This window comes from Punica granatum, chromosome 5, assembly GCF_007655135.1.
Source record: "Punica granatum isolate Tunisia-2019 chromosome 5, ASM765513v2, whole genome shotgun sequence".
Classification (NCBI taxonomy): Eukaryota; Viridiplantae; Streptophyta; class Magnoliopsida; order Myrtales; family Lythraceae; genus Punica; species Punica granatum.
In genome coordinates, this window is record NC_045131.1 from 2106674 (window position 1) to 2128454 (window position 21781).

At 39.5% G+C, this 21781-nt stretch overlaps 4 protein-coding genes and 1 non-coding gene across 6 annotated transcripts; 3 read left to right on the forward strand and 2 right to left on the reverse strand.

The window, feature by feature from the left end:
* Window positions 1-435: 435 nt before the first annotated feature.
* LOC116209319 (zinc finger CCCH domain-containing protein 31-like) lies at window positions 436-3680 on the forward strand. The gene is made up of 3 exons (XM_031542924.1): window positions 436-763; window positions 1859-1919; window positions 2612-3680. The coding sequence occupies exons 1-3, from the start codon at window positions 691-693 to the stop codon at window positions 3375-3377; spliced, it is 900 nt and encodes a 299-aa protein (XP_031398784.1). The 5' UTR covers window positions 436-690; the 3' UTR covers window positions 3378-3680.
* Window positions 3681-8127: 4447 nt separating this feature from the next.
* On the forward strand, window positions 8128-13171 carry LOC116208050 (delta(12)-fatty-acid desaturase FAD2). 2 transcript variants are annotated; one of them, XM_031541254.1, is made up of 2 exons: window positions 8128-8283; window positions 11752-13171. In XM_031541254.1, exon 2 carries the CDS (start codon window positions 11763-11765, stop codon window positions 12912-12914), a length of 1152 nt encoding a protein of 383 aa, XP_031397114.1. In that variant the 5' UTR covers window positions 8128-8283; window positions 11752-11762; the 3' UTR covers window positions 12915-13171. The 2 variants fall into 2 exon arrangements, with proteins under 2 accessions (XP_031397114.1, XP_031397115.1); XM_031541255.1 differs by lacking the exon at window positions 8128-8283 and adding an exon at window positions 9773-11343.
* A 1639-nt stretch (window positions 13172-14810) lies between these two features.
* On the forward strand, window positions 14811-15507 carry LOC116208731 (VQ motif-containing protein 25-like). The gene has a single exon (XM_031542282.1). The coding sequence runs from the start codon at window positions 14934-14936 to the stop codon at window positions 15417-15419; it is 486 nt and encodes a 161-aa protein (XP_031398142.1). The 5' UTR covers window positions 14811-14933; the 3' UTR covers window positions 15420-15507.
* Window positions 15508-17127: 1620 nt separating this feature from the next.
* On the reverse strand, window positions 17128-20148 carry LOC116206705 (probable plastid-lipid-associated protein 13, chloroplastic). Its single transcript, XM_031539502.1, has 7 exons — window positions 19775-20148; window positions 19008-19129; window positions 18847-18930; window positions 18627-18723; window positions 18034-18250; window positions 17598-17650; window positions 17128-17339 (listed from the first exon to the last, which is right to left on the reverse strand). The coding sequence occupies exons 1-7, from the start codon at window positions 20033-20035 to the stop codon at window positions 17247-17249; spliced, it is 927 nt and encodes a 308-aa protein (XP_031395362.1). The 5' UTR covers window positions 20036-20148; the 3' UTR covers window positions 17128-17246.
* Window positions 20149-20875: 727 nt separating this feature from the next.
* On the reverse strand, window positions 20876-20948 carry TRNAA-UGC. Its single transcript has one exon. It is a non-coding gene; the product is annotated as a tRNA-Ala (tRNA).
* Window positions 20949-21781: the final 833 nt, after the last annotated feature.

Here is a 21781-nt window from a genome sequence, read left to right on the forward strand (position 1 = left end):
ATAAAAACACACATTTTCCAAGTCAAATTTATAATCACATCTCATTTGTCATTTTCCACAATCAAAATCAAAATCAAAATCAAAATTACTTTAATTCTGAAACCAAACGCACTATGAAAAAGTCATAGCAGTAAGATCATATAATTTTTCCTATTATGTATCATTTGTGAGTATGTAAAAAGAAACTATGAGGTTTGGAACAAATATAGTAGATATTAAATACTACTGTTTTGAATTATTTTCGATCATTGAAAATGGTCTGTCGTACGACACAAAATTCACAGAAGAAAAATACTTATCATCATGGAAGCATGAGTCAGTACAATTAAATGAAATAATGAACTGAAGGAGGAAATTGAGACCAACAGAAACTTTTAGTGGCTAAAGTGAAATTATGAAACTCTTGTTCTGTTATTCTAGTATCGATGCACAGAGCCCCTATGTCAGCTGTGGGTTGCTTTGCTTCTCTCTCATATCTATCTCTGGATCTCTCTCTCTTTCTCTCTCGCTGTCGCTGGGCATCCACTCGGCTACTGTCACTCCCCGACCGACTTAAACGGGGTCGTTCCGGCTAGGGTTTCCTTTCTCTATCCATTGAGGAGTCGACGCTGCGACTCTCTCTGCTGGGTTCGTCACCTGTCTCGATCTTCCACCTCTGTTTCTTGGATCTCGGCTTTCGGTTTGGTTTCGATGGAAGCCCGCAAGAGGGGGAGACCTCAAGCTGGCTTGGTTGCTAATGGCGGTCCCAAGAAGTCCAAACATGGTTAGTTCCCTTTTCCTGTATCCATGTTGTTGATTTCACCTGCCCTGCTCTGTTCATATGCTTTACCCTTAAGCTCAAAGGAGCTTCTTTGGGCTTGTAGTGATTATGTCTCTAGGGTTACTGTTGCATTGCGTATCGTAAATGGGAAAGCTTTTGATGAGAAGCCTCACTTTCATCAGCAGCTTGGAAAACATGACCACATGTCTGAGTTCAAATTCAAGAACTATTGCTCTTAAAACTAATTTAGATTTAGATGTTGCATTATCATATTGGTAAGAGTTTCAGTCTTATGGTAAATGTGAAGCACGTGGTTGATAGATTTATGATTATGGGAAGATTTGCCTATGATAGGAGTTCAGTCATTGTTACTGGCTTTGTGATTGTCTGATGGGATTAAGTTCGATTCTATTGGTTTGTCAGTTCTTATACAAAATATGTATGCTGAGTTCAATAATTGACTCCAATAATTTCTCTTCCTTTTAGGTAATATTTTGCCATTATAGATTTTAGCTCTAAAGATGGCATTTTTTTTTTTGTCTTTTCTGTGCAAACCCCATAAGCACATAGCGGAATCCAACTGCTCTATGACCCCGTTACTAAGACCTTAACCTTTTTAACAGCAGAAGATCCTCCAAGCATTTGAATTACATTAATTTCCTCCAACTAAAGACAAGGAATTGTTTTTTTTGGGGATCCATAAACATCATCTTCCTAGGAATTGATTTGACCTTCAGAGGTGCGCTAAAGTAAGTGTATGCAGTAGCTATTTTTGGGAAACATTAAAATATAAAGAAACGAAAAGTTTGGTTCTGAATCTATGAGCCATCCAGTTATGAATATGTGACAACACTAACAATAAGGCTGGGAAGACTTTGAAACTTATTCTGCCAAGAAAAGAGGGAACTTGCTAAATATGTGCTTCACAGATGACTAACTATTATCAGAAGTCTTTAAATGTTCAACCCAGTTGCCATCCCAACTATTTCTTTGCTCTATCATATTTGAGCTTGATAAACTTTAATGTTCTCAATTATGAATATGTGGTTAAAAAATAAGGCATTGAACTGAAAGGCGGTAATTAACTTTTTGCAACAGAAACGGAGTCCTTTTCAACCGGTGTAGGAAGCAAATTGAAGCCTTGCACCAAATTTTTCAGGTTAATATCTTTGCCCATTAAAAAAGAAATGCTATAAAATTGCATATTGCTTCAAGCAATTTGACAAGTTCTTGTAAAAGTTTTTAATTTATAATTCTCATGGATAAGATTATGTGGTTTTACTAATGAACTGGTTATTAAGCTGTTATACAGGTACATTTTTGACCCTTGGTTAAATCAAGCTAAGAAATGCTAAGTAATGGAGAATTCACTCTATCATGAAGCATGAAAAGATTAAAGTTGGACTCAGTATGGTATTATTGATACTTTTTGTGTTCAGAGTGATTGTTCCCGTTGTTCTATATGTCCCGATGAGGTTGTGCTATGATGTTGGTCTATTCTAATTACTTAATGGGAATGAACTCATGAATCCACTCATGTAATGGTAAGTGAGATGCTTGACTGGTTCATGTTGCTTAAAAAACCACCCTGCCTGGGTTGTCGCTCTTGTCTTTGCGGTGAAATAGAGGTCTCTTAGTGAGCTATATGATATATCAGAAGATTTACTTTGTTTACTACTAAAAAAAGGATCTGTACCTCTATTCGAGGAAGGATAGTTTTTGTATTATTATCATTTATAGATGAGAAACGATTAAAAAGATGATAAGTTTCAAACACTCTTTCTGCTTCATGTTGGGAAGCATTCTGGTGTTGCTAGTCATGCAATAGCTGAAGCAGGGTTTTGATTGCAGCACTTCGGGGTGTCAATTTGGCGAAGCTTGCCACTTTTCTCATTATGTTCCCGGCGGTTATAATGCGGTTGCCCAGATGATGAATCTACCGCCAGCTGTCCCTCCGCCTTCCAGGGCCATGCCAGGCCCACCACCTGTCCCAAATGGTTCTTCTTCACCAGCAGTTAAGACACGGATGTGCAACAAATACAACACAGCTGAAGGCTGCAAGTTTGGTGACAAGTGCCACTTCGCTCATGGCCACTGGGAACTCGGGAAACCTGTGGCGGCATCCTTTGATGATCCCCGGGCCATGGCACCAATCCCACCCCGTTTTGGCAGCAGAATGGAGCTGCTGCCACCCCCATCGTTTGGGGGACCTGTCTCCAGCTTCGGGGCTTCAGCAACGGCTAAAATCAGTGTGGATGCTTCCCTTGCTGGGGCTATCATCGGGAAGGGTGGAGTCAACTCAAAGCAGATCTGCCGCCAGACAGGGGCCAAACTCTCCATCCGTGACCATGAGTCTGACCCTTCCCTCAGGAACATCGAACTCGAGGGCACGTTCGAGCAGATCAAGGAAGCAAGTGCCCTCGTGAGGGAGCTGATTGTAAATGTCAGTGCAATGTCCAGCCATGCAAAGGGCCATGGGTCACAGGGCGGGCCTGCACCTTCAGGGAGCAACTACAAGACTAAGCTGTGTGACAATTTTGCCAAAGGATCTTGTACCTTCGGGGAAAGGTGTAATTTTGCCCATGGTGCAGCAGAGTTACGAAGGTCAGCAGTCTGAGTCTTTCTTGTCTCAGAGATCTCCGGTCATTCCTGGGGATTAGCTGATACATAGCGAGAGCTTCGGTTGTAATCTAGTGAGGCATTAGTGTGGTTTTATTACAGTATAAGCTCTGGGGATCTCGGTGAGTTTCCTTGTCTAGCCGCACTCTGTTACTTGAACCTGCGGTGCGTGTTTTGAAACTGAGAATAGGAACAGGATTAGAGTTTTAAGTTTACTAGAGGCTCTGTTTGGTTTCAGAATTGTATTTTAGAATCACAATTCTAACTTAATTCTACCCACTACAAAACAAAATAACTCATACAAAGTCAAAGAGTGGATTCCATTTATATTACTTTTTCCCACAACAAAATAACATGACTCTTACAAAGTCAAAGGGTGGGTCCTATTTATACCACTCAAAATCAAAATCAAAATCACAATTCTAAAATCCCACTATGAAACCAAACACCACCTCAGTTTTCCGAAGAATGACCAGTTTCCTTTCCTTTGAACTGACTCTCAAGGTGGTGAGTTGAAAGTCTGAAATCTAGTTGGGAGTTAATGTATGACATTTCGCCACCAGTCGGTGTGCTTTCTTGAGACCGGTGAGTTTGGATGGACTGTAAGTACATCTCGGGTCTAAAAGACTTCTTTTGAGCTGCGATCCCGAGTCAATGCCCATCCCGAGCCAATGCCAATACCTTTTTTGCCCCCGCAATGCATACACAAAGTGGCGATGAATGGCCACTTCAACAGTGCTTTGCATGGGTGCCGAAGGATTTTAAGGTCACGTCCCAAGTATGGGTGGCAACGAGAAAGGGTTTGGGACGGCCGAGTCCATCTTTTATCCGTACCCATTGAGAAATAGTAATCTCAAAGCCTTCTCAAACCCATTAGTATTTTAAAGGAAATTTTCCAAACCCTTGTCGCTATTTTAATGGGTTTCCACTGGTACCCTCTTTTCACCCATTAGAAAAAATTGTAAAAGAAAAAAATTGTTATACGGACTTATCACAACATTGTACTTATATAAAATGGTCTAAAATAACAATAAGTATTCAAGTACAATATATAAGTTGTCCAATTTATATTCTCACCGTGTTCAGACATTTCCAAAATACGTAGAAAAAACTTCATAAATTTATATTGGAATGAAATATCCAAATGCTCATACATTTGTCAAACACATTGAGCTCCACTAATGAAGAGCATCAATATCAAGTTTATCAAGGAAGAACGAGCCAAGTAGCTAAAGCTAAAGGAAAATAAAGAAAAGGAAAACATAAAAAGTATTCGAAATAGAAAAGAGTGAATATATGCTTACTGCTCAGAGTGGGAGACATGAAATAGAAACATTGAGATATAAAATTCTTTCAATAATAGAGTTTGTTATTTAAAGCAAGCCACGTAGCAATAATAGAAGCTAAAAAAGAAATGCAGCATATCCAACATCGACTGTGACTAGAAGGATATAGAGCAATCAAATGAGACGAGCAAACACTGCAGACATAAGTTGACGACAAGGTTGCTTTGTAAATATGGATAAGTACGAATGTCATTTTAGTAATTTGATTGCTTAACAGGTTTAAGATAAGTTTTAGCATAAAATCATGAATCCTTCCCAAATCCTATATGATTTTCACCAAAAATTTTAAATCATTCCCACGACCTAACGGGAAGAACCCTCTAATGACCTATCAGGATCTGGGATAGATGAAATACCCATTTACGAAAACCCACTGCCATCCCTACCAAGCCAACAGTAAGATAATGCGCCCCTTTCATCTTTGGTCGTTCGCTTTGTGTCCACTTGAAGAATTGTCCCTTCCACTGGTGTAAAGGCCATTCCATCACCAAAGATTTCCTAGCTCTCCAGCATTTTGAGCTCAAAAAAACCGAGTTTGAATATCCGATTCTTGTTGGTTGTGATGTTTAGAATGATTTCACGGTTGTATAACTTTTGAAGCAAAAACACGATGATTTGAACAAGTCTATATTGATCCTGTAACGAAAAATGCGTTTTCACGAGACCGGAAAATTAACCTATCCATGGTAACTTCAAGTTGAAAGCTAATTTAGACTTGAAGAAGAACTGAATGAGTCATACCGACGCTCACACGCATCTTGGCGAATGATGATAACCCCGTTGAATGTGAATCCTATTAACGAATGAAAGACGTGACAGTGAGATATCATTATATCCAATATTGAAATTTAAAAAGCAAGACAATAATTATATACTTTTTCTGGTGGAAAAAGGAGGCCTAGGTCTGATATACAAGGCGAAAGAAAAGTTATGAATTACATAAACTGGGTAGGGAGATCCCAAGAAAAGTTATGAATTGACTCTGGAAGTACCGTCGATATTGATTTTCACCCAACCCGGTGGAAAATATATATTTTTTTTCGTTATTTAATTAGTTCGCGATTAACTGTGGCTTTTGTGACCGGGAGTTGGAAGTGCAAAACGCAGACGACATCCGATCAGATCCAATTCCATGAATTCCGGACATGCTTATCGGAGAAAATAAGGAAAAAAAATAATAATCAGACAGAGATCCGAACAAAGTTGACTGGCTTTGCGCGTTAATCGGGGGCCGCCAGCGGCTAAGTTGAACGACCAATTAAACTAAATATTAATTCGTTACCTTAATTGTACTGTAGAAGTCCACCAACTCTCCATTTTTTATCGTCAAAACTCTCAGTGTAATTTTAATTTCTTACCCTCAAAATTAAATCGTATTTTAATTCGTTACTATTCTCAAACATTTTCTATGGGTAATTTTGATTCTGACCGTTTCACAAGAACAAATCCGAGGAAATATCTTTTGATATCATTAACGTTAGTCAACTAATCCCACTCATGTTGTTCTTCGCTATTATTATTATTTTTTTTTGAAATCGGTTGTCATGGTCCTCGTACGGCCGGTGCCACCAGTGGAGCAACTGAAAGAGGAAAGCTATTGAAGTTTGAAAATGACCCCAAAGAAGAGAAATGACCCGTGAAGTGAAACACTTTATTCACTTATAAATTAATGGTGTATTTGGTTTCAGAGTTAAAGTAACTTTAATTTTGATCGTGGAAAAGGACAAATGATTATGGCTCTGTTTGGTTTCAGAGTTATATTTTAGAATCACAATTCTAACTTAATTCTACCCACTACAAAACAAAATAACTCATACAAAATCAAAGAGTGGGTCCCATTTATATTACTTTTTTTCCACAACAAAACAACATAACTCTTACAAAGTCAAAGGGTGGACCCCATTTATACCACTCAAAATCAAAATCAAAATCACAATTCTAAAATCCTACTATGAAACCAAACACCACCTATATAGTGTGTTGAGTTAAAGTTCAAGTTAAAATTTTTAACTTGGAAAATGTATATTTTTGTTGTATAGTGTGTTGAGTTAAAATTAAAATTAAAATTTTTGTGATTTTAACTGTGAAATCAAACGGAGTATAAAATATTTTAAATTCGATTATCATTAGTGAAATTTTTTATGTTCGTTTATAATTTTATTTTTTTTAACTAAACGCATGGACCTATTTTATATTAGAAAAAATGGTGTGGAATGTTAAGATTATATGTTGACTTTTCTCATAATTTTATTACAACAAAATTAAATTCATATTATTTATTTAGTACCTCCCAAAAATATCTGCTAGCTAGTTGCGGAATCAATTTGCCTACTAGTGTACAGAAAGAAACATACGCGTGCATTAAGGAATATTCTTACATGTGAAGTGTACTCTGATAATGCCGTCTCCGGTCCAATCAATAAATATATAAATAATATTTTATTTCAAAAAAAAATGACAACACTGAAATCTTTCCTAGATGATTTTGAAAAAAAAATTACGGTTTACGTAATATTCAAAGATTTGACTAAACCAAAATTAGTATTGCACCCCCAACCAGTCTCATAAATCTCAAATGTAATAAAATACGGGCTTTCGAAAATATTTTAGATTGTTTTCCTCAATTTAAATTGTTTTGAGCATGCAACTAATTCAAACGCGTAACTCAACCAACTTACTTTTTATCTTTACCATGTGATCAACGTATAATGTTAGATAAGTGTTCAAGAAGAACGTGTTATTCGACAAACACGTTTGATCCAAATAAAATTTCAGGAGTGAATACATGCTTTACTCTGACAAATGAAAGCAATGAATCATATGATTCTCGCAACATTTCAACAAAATAGTGGACAAACAAAATGGAGTTCTTTTTCCCGACATGCACTCTGATAAACTAAATATGGATATAATTAGACGAGAAAAGCACTAATTAGGCCAGGGAATTTATCTTAAAATAAATATATTATCGGGGTCGTATCAATAGACTCGAGAATTTTATATCTTCTATTTTCGGAAATCGATTATTTAAATTTTTTGCAAGGCTGACAGACATCCTATCTGGACCGTTTCCACAGGTTGGTTGACTCTTGTAGTCGTAGTAGTAGTATCTGTAATTCGAGAAACATTCGGAGGGTAATTCGGTCACTGCACGACGAATGTCACGTGGTGCTCCTCCCCTGGATCAAGTGGCTCGCCAAGAGATTAGAGCCCCTAACCAAACGGACGGTCCAGATTTGTGAGCATTAAACACCGAAATCGGCGTTGATTGGTCACCAGAGATCAGGCGCCCGGTCCACCATCCAACCGCTGCTCGACACGTCATCAGACCGCAGTCCAATTTGACAAGTGGCACCCTGGCGCGGGGCCCGCCACGAGTTCGAGGGAGGGAAGCTTTAACCATAAATACGCCAAGCTTGGAGCTCATTACGAAGGGCCGGCATCACAGAGCGGCCACTCTGAAGAGAGAGAGAGAGAGAGAGAGAGAGAGAGGGAGAGAACCAGATAGAGAGAGAGAGGGGAGCTCCTCGTCGGCCTAGGGGAAGAGCGAATCGTCAGGTAAACCAGCTCTTACCCTCGCGAATGCGATTCTCTCCGATATCACTGTCTCTGCATTTGAGCGTCCGATTGTCGTGCCTCGCATTGTCTGAATGTGATTGCTTTTGAGCTCGGGCGATGCTTCAATGGCGTAGATTAGCTTAGATCTGCACAGTGCGCGTTGTTTGCGATCCTACACGCTCATATTTAATGCCAACATAGGGTGTCTGTTCATGAACGGGCTCATCCAGGCCCTGTTTCTTACGAACGAGCTCCGATTTCTCGTTTTTCGCCCGCTACGGTTCATTTCCTTCTTCTGCTTGGCTGAATACCTCTCAGAGACGACGTCTCTGTACGAAGTTTCTGCATCCTGCACAGATTTTCAATACAATGCAGCTCTCATCTGTCGTTCTTCGGCCATTTCTGGTTCGACGTAGCTCGAATCCGAGAAATGAGATTCCGATGCCACCTCTTTCAGATTCCCTGTTCCATTTTATACGATTGCCCATATCATGACAATTTATGATCTTTCAAGGCCGTGATCCGCGACTGAGATTGAATAGAATGCGAATCCTTGTGTTCGCTACACCGCACAGTTGAATCTGATCGCTGCAGGCGCGGCTCTGCTGCGACACTATCAGGGATACCTCTCCCTTCGGATTGTAAAATTCGAAAAGCGACGTGCTTATTCTATTCAGCTTATACCGATTCCGTTCTTTATTTATTTTCCCTGTCGGGGTTCGGGGACCTCTGATTTGGATCCTGCTGCTATGTTTATCCGATTTTTAATTGATTAATTATTGCGATTAATTTATCGAAATTGTCGGGTGGTTATGTTTTTCTAAATTAAAGCTTGTTCTTTTCTTCCTATGCGGGACGAATATTAAATTACCTTTATTATTTTTGAAATGTGAAAAGTCGGATTCAGTGGTCACTTCATTGCCATACTTTCCGGCAGGGCTTTTGTCTTTCTATCGTCTGACATGGTCCACGCCACCTTAGATATTTTCCCAATATATAGCATATATTGATATAATATTGTTCATTCCTTTGCTAAGTACATGCCTTCTCCGATAAGGAAGGAATGAACATCTTCACTCGTGCTAAAAGGATGGCGGCCTCATGAGTTTGGTCAAAATCACTGTTCTTAACTTAATGTGGCTATTTATTTTCAAGGGCGCATGTTAAATGTTCAGCGAAAAAATAGGTCAACGTAACATGTCAATTACGAGAAATTTAACAGTTCATTGTTCATGATCATATAGTGAATATTGTATGAACTAGATTATAATTTTTATAGTTAGTGAAATCGTAGTATGTTATATCGTAATTTATTTAGTCAATCTCACTGGTGCTTCACATGCCACGGCAAGATAAAATAATCTAAGAATTTCTTGTGATTTGGGCATAAAAATAAGAATGTCACCGTAATTTATATATCTATATATGTGTATGTACATATATATATTTGATCAAATGTGAAGTTTAGGGGGGTTTCATTTACTCTTGTGATTCACGATACTATATATTTGGAAATTAAAACAGCTAATTAATGGTAAGTCTTAATTTTTTTTATTTGGGCAGGAAAATCTTAGTATATTTTTTCGATTATAAAGGAGGTTTAAAGTCTAGTACAACGAAAAATAAATTCTAAATAATTAATAACGGAACGAATCGTCCCATTAAGTATTAAAGTTACGATATCTTGGTCAACATGTGAGAGCGTGCGTTAGTATGCTATTCCCTCCTTTGATTCTTAGTATATTTTAACTTAGAAGAATATTACCTGAACCACTTGTGGTTTACTATGGAATAGATTGTAATAAGCTAAAAAAATCCTACCTATAAAAACAAAAACCCTAAAACACGAGACAAATTAATCGGGGGAGATGCGCTTTATTAATTAATTGTGCGGTAGTTAATTACATGATGTGGTAGGTCCTGCTCCGCTAAGTTAACTTGATTATTGCCTATAGTTTAGGTTGGGCTTTGCTATATTAGGTTCTCAAATGAGATTTCGAAATATTTAGTGGGTATTACTTATTCACTTTGAATGAGTAAGAGTCAATTAAAATATTTATTAATGAAAATCTGTGTATTTATTGTGAGTCAAATTTTTACTTTATTTTTATTGGGTGTGATACATTCAAGTGTATTTGCACGAGATTTCCGCTTGATATTATTACTATCGTGAGTCACATTTTGAAAGCGACAATCATAGGTTGGCGCGTATATCTCATGCCTAAGAAACTGGTGAGTCGGTGTCCTTGTCTCTTTCCTGGGCTGGAAAGTGCAAACAGCGAGAGGAAGCGGAAGCTTCCTTCTTTCTTTTCGTAATAAAGGAAAGGGACGTGGTTTAGTTGGAGAAATGGAATGGATTCATTGTTGCGGGGCCGCCTCCACATACTCTGGGTGCTTAGGTCATATCCTTATATCACATTTAAACATCATTTAAGATGGAGTACTTGTTGCTAATGGAGCCGCAGCGAGTTGCACTTGAACAGTTCAGTCCAAAATTGAATGTTTCAAACGTCATATGGTATTAATATATGGGACAACAAGTGGAACACTTAGGTGGTCGTGTTGTGCGCACAAATTGTGGACAGTATCTTCCTGACTTATGGCTGTTATAAAGGAGTGGTGGCCTGTCGAGCTGAGTGAAAATGATGCTTTTCTTGCTCTGTAACCAATAGGGCCTGCAGAATTTATTCCTATTTCACTTACAGAAAAAGTAAAAAATGAAAAAAATCAAATGGGCCTGCAGAAGGTCCCCTTTTCCTTGTGGCCTTTTGGCCCCAGTCTCAGTTTCCCGTTTCCATAGCAGGTGGTCCTGAATTTTTACCCTATTCTCCCTTTAACCTGCCTGGAGGAAGGCACTGCATAATAAGGGGGGAAAAGGCCATTAGGCTAAGGTCCGTACCTTAAAACTTCTTCTATGCAAAAGTATGCCCTGTGTCCAAAAGAGCCAACTCAAGTCTAGATCTGTCGTGCCATGGAATCTTAATTCATAGTGCCGAAATTGTTTTCTCGCTATTCTTCGTTGCTGCAGAAAGGTGAAGGACTGCTCAGGACATACTCTAGGTAGTGAAGTGCTGGAGTATGGTGATACCGATCTATCTTATTGTGGATTTATACCTCTTTAAATTAGAATGTGGGCAATTCACAGACAGCAGAAAAAGAGACTCCGCGGTCAGATGCTTGTAGTGTTCTATTGCCTGCAAGATGCGCCTCGTATTTGCCCTTTGGGAATCACTGCTTCCACACAATAACATGCTCTAGTGATTCAGAAGCTTTCTATTGAATTGAATACGCATCATTCTGCAGTTGCACTTACGAGTAGGATCAAGTGTGTGTACACAGCTGCTAAATGTGTTCCCATGTTTTCCTTTTTGTCCATCAGATGAACTTACCTCCGATTAGTGCTTATCTATGTTTTAAGTTCACTTTCCGTGCTCGTACTCATTCTTTGATTCGTTACATCATCTGCAGATCTCGGAACGATGGGTGCCGGAGGCAGGATGTCTGTTCCCCCTTCTTCTAAGAAGTCTGGATCAGATGCTGTGCAGCGAGTCCCCTACTCAAAGCCTCCGTTCACGGTTGGGCAGATCAAGAAAGCCATCCCACCCCATTGTTTCCAAAGATCTGTCCTCCGCTCCTTCTCCTATGTCGTATATGACCTCACCATCGCATCCATCCTCTACTACATTGCCACCACCTACTTCCACCTCCTTCCCTCCCCCTACTCCTACCTTGCCTGGCCACTCTACTGGGCTGTGCAGGGCTCCGTTCTCACTGGCGTCTGGGTCATAGCCCACGAGTGTGGCCACCATGCATTCAGTGACTACCAGTGGCTGGACGACTTGGTCGGCCTAGTCCTCCACTCGTGCCTCCTTGTGCCCTACTTCTCTTGGAAGTACAGCCACCGCCGGCACCACTCCAACACTGGGTCCCTTGAAAGGGATGAGGTCTTCGTCCCAAAGCAGAAGTCCCATATGCGATGGTACTCCGAGTACCTCAACAACCCCCTGGGCCGAATCCTCACCCTGACCATCACCCTCACTCTCGGCTGGCCCCTCTACTTGATGTTCAACGTCTCAGGCAGGCCGTACAATCGATTCGCCTGCCACTATGATCCCTATGGGCCCATCTACACAGACCGTGAGCGCCTGCAGATCTTTGTCTCCGATGCAGGCATCCTCGCAGCATGCTATGGGCTATACCGCCTAGTGGCCCTGAGGGGTCTAGCCTGGGTTTTATGCGTCTATGGAGGACCTTTACTGGTTGTGAACAGCTTCCTCGTGATGATCACCTACCTGCAGCACACCCACCCTTCACTGCCCCACTATGACTCGTCCGAGTGGGACTGGCTTCGGGGGGCGCTAGCGACTGTGGACCGTGACTACGGCATCCTGAACCATGTGTTCCACCACATAACCGACACACATGTGGCCCACCACCTCTTCTCAACGATGCCGCATTACCACGCGATGGAGGCCACCAAGGCCATAAAACCGATCTTAGGGGAATACTACCAGTTCGACGGGACTCCCTTCTACAAGGCCATGTGGAGAGAGGCTAAGGAATGTATCTACGTGGAGCCCGACGAGGGCGCCCAGAGCAAGGGAGTATTCTGGTATCGGAACAGGCTTTGAGATCATCCGCAGGACTTTGCTTCGGGTGGTTCATAGGTCCGTCTCTTTTTTTTTTTTTGGTTAATTTTGCCTAAGTTAAAGTCGTCTGATTTTTGACCCGTTCCGAGCTCTGCTTCATATATGTTTGTTTGGGCGATGGTGATTCTATTGACCTGATTCATTGTTGTACTACCAAAAAAAATTTCACAAAGCTTTGCTCTGCATGAGATGGGATTCATTCTGGTTATTGGTTACATTCCCATGCAATTTCCTAACGATGAAATTGTTATTTCCATTTCGACAAAGGAATCCAGTGCAGCAACATTAATCCTCTCTCGATGTTGAACCAAGAGAATTTGAGTTCTCGGTTCTCGCGTTCGGCCTACTCCTTGCCTTTATCTGCTTATTAGCCCATTGGCCCGTTCTGTAAATCCAAGCGAATTGGGCTTGACGAACAAGGATTCGTGATCTGTCTACAAATAAAATACTAAGAAGAATTTCATTAGACAATGTGCTGATCTAGGAATTTCTTTTTTTCAATGTTTAGTTGATGACAAAAATGAATACGAGGGGAAAAATAGCAGGCCCACCTAAATCTCTACAAAGGGAGATACAAGTGATTGAAGTACATCAAGTCATAATAAAGTGATCGAAGCATATCAAGTAATAATAAGTATAATTGTAGAGATCATTCCAAATGTCGTAGTTTGTTCTCAACATATTGCGACTAAATTCTATATGGACCCCAGTGAAGACCATGAAGCAGAGCATAGAACAATCCATATAGAGCTTGCTTCACGAGTAAGCAGAATCGAGAGGAGTCTTGGACCGGTGTCCGGCGCAAGAACCTTCTACAGATCACACCTCTAGAACAAATCAAACAACCAAAAACTTGAGCAGTCCAATCCCTAAATATTCAAATTAAATTAGCAATGTTCATTTAATCGAGTTTAAACCAGCGATAGCTTCCTTGATCGGTACAAACCAGCGAATGTTATCGAGGAGCCGAAACCTGTACAAACCACCCAAAAAAAAGGAGCGTAGCCACAAAAGGTCAGTTGTGCAGACAGTTGATACGATTGATTGTGCCGGTAGTATGATCCTTTGGTTCGGGGAGATGGGGAGAGGAGGAGAGAGGAAAGAGAGTCTCTGCTGGGCTTGGATTAATAAGGAAAGAAGCTCCCATGTTGATGATACATATGACGCCGCTGCAAGGCCGGCAGTACATTAGTTAAAGATAAATAAAATATTTTTAAATGAGTAGATTTGATTTGGGAAGGCATGAAAGAACAACGACATGCGTAGCATTTCCAAGTGGCTTTAATTGGCCTTAGCTAATTTCTCAAAAGGACATAAACAATCTGTCATGCAATTCCCCGTACGACCTCCGATCATGTTCTCCACTACCATTTATTGGCATAAACTACATCCACTTACATATCAAATGAACAAGACTGAACAGACAACATTTTTGACAGAACTTTCTTAATTTATTCGGGCACTTATATACAACTCGACGATATGAAGGTCGGTCGCCGTCGACAGAAATTGCTGATATTGCGTCGAGAATTTTTTATAAACGCGAAACTGTTGCATAATATTTGCTGGATTACATATAAAATAGGGTCTATCCTATTATCAGCAGACCATGTTGCCCACAAAAAGAGTTGTGGTGGTTAGACCTTTTGATATCTTATAGTGAAAATATTTTTAGACGGTTTTGTGGGAATTTATTAATTAATCTTTTTTTTTAAATCAACTTTTTATTTTATTAATCAAACTAAAAAAATATCCACCCCAATCTTACCCCCTCTCTCATGGACAGCTTATTTCTTGTTTATTTTTTTTGAACCAATTTGCCCATTAAAAAAATTATCTTCTCCATTTCCTCATCATCTTTTGTATAAAACCACACTCTTCCCCGTTTCTCTTCCAAAACAAATCCACCAACTCTTCTCCCTCTCCCTCTCCCTCTCCCTCTCCCCTCTCTCAGATATATTTATCCATTAACCAGTAAGTATTATTATCATCTTTAAGCCAATGGCAAATCCCTCAAGTCCCTCAGCCCTCAGCATGCGCAAGGACTCCCACTCCATATCGAAAACCAAGCCTAAGATTCGAATAATCCACATATTTGCCCCCGAGATCATCAAGACCGACGTGGACAACTTCAGGGAGCTCGTCCAGCGACTCACGGGAAAGCCCGCCGGCAATGATCAGAAGTCACTTCGACGGATCAAGAAGTCGAGAATGGTCTGCAGGAAAGGCTCGATGATCTTTCATGACAAGTATGAAGACCCGGGCCAGCTGCAGTCCTCATCGGAGTCCAGAGGTATGGTTGTGAAGAGGGAAGAGCTCGGGATATGGAATGCGGACAGCTCGGGAAGCTTCTTGAATGGTTTCGAACATTTGGATGGGTACGTTCAAGCGCTTGTGGAGTTCCCGGTACTGTTGAGTACTGGGGATCAGACTGCTTCTACTTCATCCTCTTCCTCCCAAAGTACTATGAACACTTTTGAATTGTGAGGCAAAATGCGTTCTCTACATTCGATACAAATTTATATATGTATGTGCGTGCGGCCGCGAAAATCATGTTGATGACCTCAACTAACTTGTAGCTCAATGATTATAATTTTTTTTCCTTGGTTTTTCAATTAGTGGATGCTTGTACGTATGTTAGGCTCTCGAATGATGTCGTCGCTTGTCTATCCCATCCCGAATTATGACGCCGACTAATTGATAGAACTACCTACAACTGATTGATTCGTGAGTTTTTCCTTGTAATCTAAAATATTTGTCTGGTAGAAGGATTGATTTCGTTTCAATTGATATGATCATTAATATTCTTGAGAAAAGCATTCGTGCAATATTAAAATTCGCAACAGACACTTACAAAAAAAAAATCGCAACAGAGATTAAACAATCAGATATATAACATTTAATAAAACATTTATATATATATATATATATATATTAAATACACGGCATGGTTCCTTTTTCACGAGACCACTACTTTACATGGATATACACTTCAAATTCGGCAGGAAACTGGAATCTCATGTAATTTGTTCCAAGCACACACTATACTTACATACATAGATACCTATCTGTAGCTGCAGCCTTTGTGGTGCTGTTAAGATCGATAAAAGACTAATCCAGAACAAGCTTCACCATAAGTATGGGTCTAAACGGGAAGATATGACAACGTTTTGTCCGTGATATCTTCAATCACAGCTAGCTAGGGGCTTATCGATAAGAGTTCGAAGGGGTGCCGCCGGTTTCATGTCCTATGTAGTATATAGTTTACATGTGGCGGTCGTCCAAGGAGGAGGATAGGGGAATTAGTAGGTGCAATCGCATCATTAAACAATGATACAACATTAGAGATACTATAATGTGACCAAGAATATAATTATTCTAACATTCATATACAGGCGCACAAGAAATATTGATAGGGAATTTAAGATTAATATAGTTAACTAAGAGGCTCCAAAGTCAACTTTTGATTCCTCACAAATGGTAAGTATAATATTCTTGGTCGGCACGTAGGATACGATCAAGGCACTAGCTGCCCATTATAACAAAAAAACCGATATTCAATAAGAGGGTTGCGATCCTCGATTACTGGCAGGCATGCTTTTCAATTGAAGATGCTAATGTAGCCTAGGAAAATAAATATTCGAGTCTCATAAAGGAAAACTTCTATTGAATTGTTACAGTAATCTCAAGTATGGCATACCAGGAAGCTGAAACGAAAAACAAAACAGAACCTAGTCCCTCATATCGAGGGTAAACCGGATAGCTTTAGAACAAGAGGACCACAAAGTTGGTGGCATATGATATGCCAATTTTCCCAAAGTCTAAGGAGACTAATGGCAAGGGGAAAAATAAAAAAAAACCACAAAGGTCAGAAGCCAAGGTCTAAGGGCACAAACTAAAGTTAATCAAGACCATTAAACATTGCAGAATGAAAGATATTAAGATATCATATATGAGTGAACCTATGACCATAATATGTTTATGCCACATATCATAGGCTCATTCCCAGACTAATGCTTTCATAATCCTTGAGGATCAGATTCAAGAACGCTCCTTTTTAGTTTTTTTTTTTTTTAATAAAAGTGAAGCATACAGTAGATTGTATGAAATTTACAGTATGAAATATAGGAGCAGAAAGTTTGCAGTGATGCCAGAGGACAGTTGAGAAGAAATTATCAGGTAGAGGCAAAAAAGAACTTCGTAATAGACTTGTTGATTCAGCTGAGAGAAAAGAAAAAAGTGTGCCGTGAACATCTTTATTAGAATTACGAGTCGAAAAATTTCTTTATTATTTGTATGTATGGATTACAAGTTCTAGCTCTCGTACTCTGACATGGAATCTACCATGGTTGGGGGCACATCCAACCTTGTTAGAACCTCTGCTACTCCATCTGTGCTCCTTATAATCTGCAACAAATCAATTAAATAAATGAAGCCGCCTGCATCCATTTTTCTCAATCATCACAAAATGGATCTTGCCATGTCTCTAAACCTTATTATAGTCATGAAGCATTCAGCCTGTCATGTTTGCTCAAACTGATACTTAGACCTAGAAAACTGATCTCCGGTAAATTTTCTCAATAAGCAAGCACTTTGTCAGAAAGAGAACAATTCAGGTTCATTCCCGCTACAATTTTAAGATACTTGTGAAGATGGGAAACTTACCATTATCTCTTCATCAAGATAAGAGATCATGAAAAGCCTCTGGAAAGTCCCGGCTGAAGGCATGACACAAAAAGAACGGGATAAGAAAGGATGAGAATATAAAGGGAGGAAAAAAAAAAACGACGATGCTGAAAGACTTTAGACTCTCATATATATCATAGTCAACTCTATCAGATCGTTCAAGGAATGATAAAGGCCCGTTTGTTTTTTCAGTTAAAATCACAAAAATTTTAACTTTAACTTTAACTCAACACACTACACAACAAAAACACACGTTTCCCAAGTCAAATTTATAATAACATCTCATTTGTCCTTTTCCACAATCAAAATCAAAGTTACTTTAACTCTGAAACCAAACGCACTGTAAGAATCTTAAGCCGCAGCAGAAGCATCCGTGAGAGATTGATTTTATTGAATGTGAATTCTATCTGCTTACTTAGGGGAATTTTCAACCCACTGCTAATGGCATCTCTGATAGGAAGAGGAAGTTGCTGCACCGAGCTAGCTGCCTGGCCCAGGGCACCTTTTAGCTGGTCTGGAACTGTTTCTTCTATAACTGTGGGTGTCTCAAAAGTTCCTTCAACATACTCTTCCTTCATGCGCATTGGCCCCTCCACCGATAACTTGGTTAACAAACTTAATTTGTTTTCTATCTGTATCAAGTAATAAAAACACTATCTAGTCATGCCTCCAGTATCAAGGTCCATGTCCAACATGAGACATGCAACATATAAGTACAAAGCAAACAACGAAAGGCTTATACTGAGATTTCACTCAGAAGTAAAATCTGTATAGCATTCTAATATGTAACATTGTCACGTTTATTTGGCCAAAAGAGCAAATTTAGAAAAAGCTGCCTACGTTGAGGAAATATGAATTGTCTTGTAACTCGAGAGTGATAAAAACTGATCACCAGCGCTTTATCATGCTATGGAATATTCACAAAAAGTAATCAATGAGTGCTTAGATTTTATCAATTTGATTGAACAGACATGTGCAAATATTATGAACATGAAAATTACATATTACCGAGTTCAATAGCTTGATGTTAGCTGTGATATTAGCATACCCATCTTTGATCAAGACATCCATTTTTGTTAAGTTAGCCAAGGTTGTGGGAAACCTCCTGCAATTCAAAAAATTACAATTCGACAATTAGTTGCTACTTAGTTAATTCCACGTTCAAAAGCCTATACACTAACTACATATGACAATAGAAAGATCAGGATGGAAGAGTGACAGTGCTCACGCTAAAATCAATCTTGCAGCGAGAAGTCCGGGGCTTCCAAAGCCAAACCATTCAAAGTTCCATCGGCCTTCCAAAAAGGGGGACCTGATTGCCTGAACAAACTAGTAAACATCTGACAAGAAACATTTGCAAATTGAAGTTAATTTCAAGAAAGCACCTACGTCGTTGGTCTTGGGGCCGGACTAAGCCTCTCAAGGCCAATAATCCTCTCATTCACGTCAATCCGCTGCACATCCGTAGTCTTCCCAGTGACTAATGCCTCAAATCCTCCAGAGTCTTTGAACTGAAATTACAGATCGAATGAGTTGAAATAACCCCATGTAATAGATTCAAGCTAGAAGGCCGCTTAAGGCACATAAAGTTACAGCATATGGTTGGAAAAGGACTGGTAAAAGAGCTGCAGGACGAAAACAATGCCAGTTCTCTTAGCTGGATATCACACAAATGAGACAACTACGGCATGCCATACTACCTCTACAGGCTCCTGGAAGAACTGAGTATGTAACAGAGATTCCGAATGATACTTAAAGTAATCTCATGACACAACAAGCTAAGAGTCTTCGAAATTTTCGCTAAGCATCAAAAGTCAATGATTCCTAAAGACCAAATTACTGCGAAAAGGGGGAGATAACAATACAGAGCCAAAAGGGCATACCCAATCCAATGCTTCATCTACATAGAAAAAGTAAGCAAATTAAAGAATGATAATGATAGACTACATGGATCATCAGTCACACCAGCTGGCTAACGAATTGAGCTCGTGAAGCAACACAACTGCTCGTTGACTAAATGACGTAAAATTACCTAAACTGGCGACAGTCCAAGCTCTAAACTCAGTCAATGAGCTAAATTTCGATGCTTGATTACGCGAATTTAAGATCTTTCCGATAAGATAAGTAAATCAGATGCAGAACCATTACGAACTCACAGCTAGAAGGAGAGATTCCTTGGCGGAGAGCCGCTCCATCTCCTTGGCGTAGGTCGCCGGAGCTCCCTGCACAGCCTGCTGGACCATGGCCACAGGCGAACGCCTCCTCATGAGTCTCCGGCAGCCGAAAATCTTCCCACCGAGCGCCGGGGAGCTGATAAAAGGGACGAAATTCGATGGCGATTGCGGGGGAGACGCCGACGGGGAGCAGTGACAGACGAGAGAGGCCGTCGGAGAAAGCAAGCCTTGCACCGTCGCCATTGTCGGGAATGAACGAGGAGATGCAGTTTGTGTGAACTGTGAGAAGGTGCGAGCATAGAAAGATAGTGTTTATGGGCAGGACAGGACAGAACGGGACGGGACTGGAGATGGGGAGAGAAAGACGGACGGGAGGAAGAAGACGGGGAGACGACCAGAGCGGCCGTTACTGTTAGGGGCATTTACGTCAAAGCAGCTCATTGAAATATGCATTTTCTCTCGATAATATATTTCCGATAAAATAAATGCACTTTTTTTTTACTTTCAATTTTCAAAAGAAGAGTAGTAGTTGGGAAACTATCGATCACAAAAACAAATTAGTTTCAAGAAAAAGAAAAGAGAATTTACTAATTTTTGTTATTTTGGATTCCTGAAAGGAGATCAATGGAAAGACGACTTATGGTGCACTTTCATAATTATTATTTTTTTTCCACGAGAAAATGGTGGAATCTTATTTTCATTATTGAGAAAAAAAGAGATATTACATGATATGATCTACTTTTAATTAATTTGTGTCGCTAAATATTATCGGATAAATTTATCCTTTCATCTTAAAATATATTATTCCTTTTATACCAAAATATAAAAGTGGAGTACAACGTAAAATATAAAATATGAGGTCACCTGATATGAATTGTACTTCATTTAATAGCATAATAGATACTAATAACGATGGACTATACCTCGAGCAGTTCTTTCCTTTAGGATCAAAGAGGAAAATTATGGTATGATGAATTTCTCCATCCATCAATGTGAGCTTGTATATATGAGTTAAAAAACAAGTGCATCGATACTCAATTGAAAATTTGGACTACAAAAAAAAATATTAAACATCATCATTGTTGGAGATGCGGGGTATCGAACCCCGTACCTCTCGCATGCAAAGCGAGCGCTCTACCGTTTGAGCTACATCCCCTTTTGGTCAAAGATTCTAAACAAACAATCTATATCTTAATACTATAGAGCTAGCTGCGTTCTTTGCCCCCTTTTTTTTAGTGCGCATTTTATTATCCGAAAACTTAAATAGCCCGTATTAATCTGGTTCGAATCAGATCAGTAAAGCTCTCCAATGTGGAATTTTTTTTCATTCACGATGCTCAAATCGAAAACCTTTTTTAAGAATAACAAATACCGACTCGTTTGAACCAAGTCAGATTGGTAATTCTTTAATAATTTAAGTGAGAATTTCTTTTGTTTTGGGATATCAAATATGCACGCCCCTTTGTAATGGGTTCGATCTATAAAACATGATACAAACATTTAATCTATTATAATTATTATATGGTATTTTCTTTCTTTTTCGTAACATGTAGTATGAAAATACATGTCCATCTTCAAGAGGTGAAGTACTAAATAAGTTAATTATTTAGCGATAACGTTAGAACCTCTCTCTCTCTCTCTCTCTCTCTCTCTCTCTCTATATATATATATATATATATATTCAATTTTTATTTGGCTTGGGCTTTAGTCCCCGATTTTCATCGGTCTAAAAAGACTTAGCACGGACTGAGACCCGATCTATGTCCAACTGACCCAACCCAAAGATTAGGCCTTTTGCCCGCGCCTGCATTGTGTCAGAAAGGGCGCCTAGGGAAAATGGCAAAAGTTGCTTTGCGTGCGAACGTTATTATTATTTCGGTGATCTAAATTGCTCTGCACTAAATCACATGCATCCTTTTGTAATTAGATTCGTACATATACATGCATGCATATACATACATACATACATACATTACATACATATATATG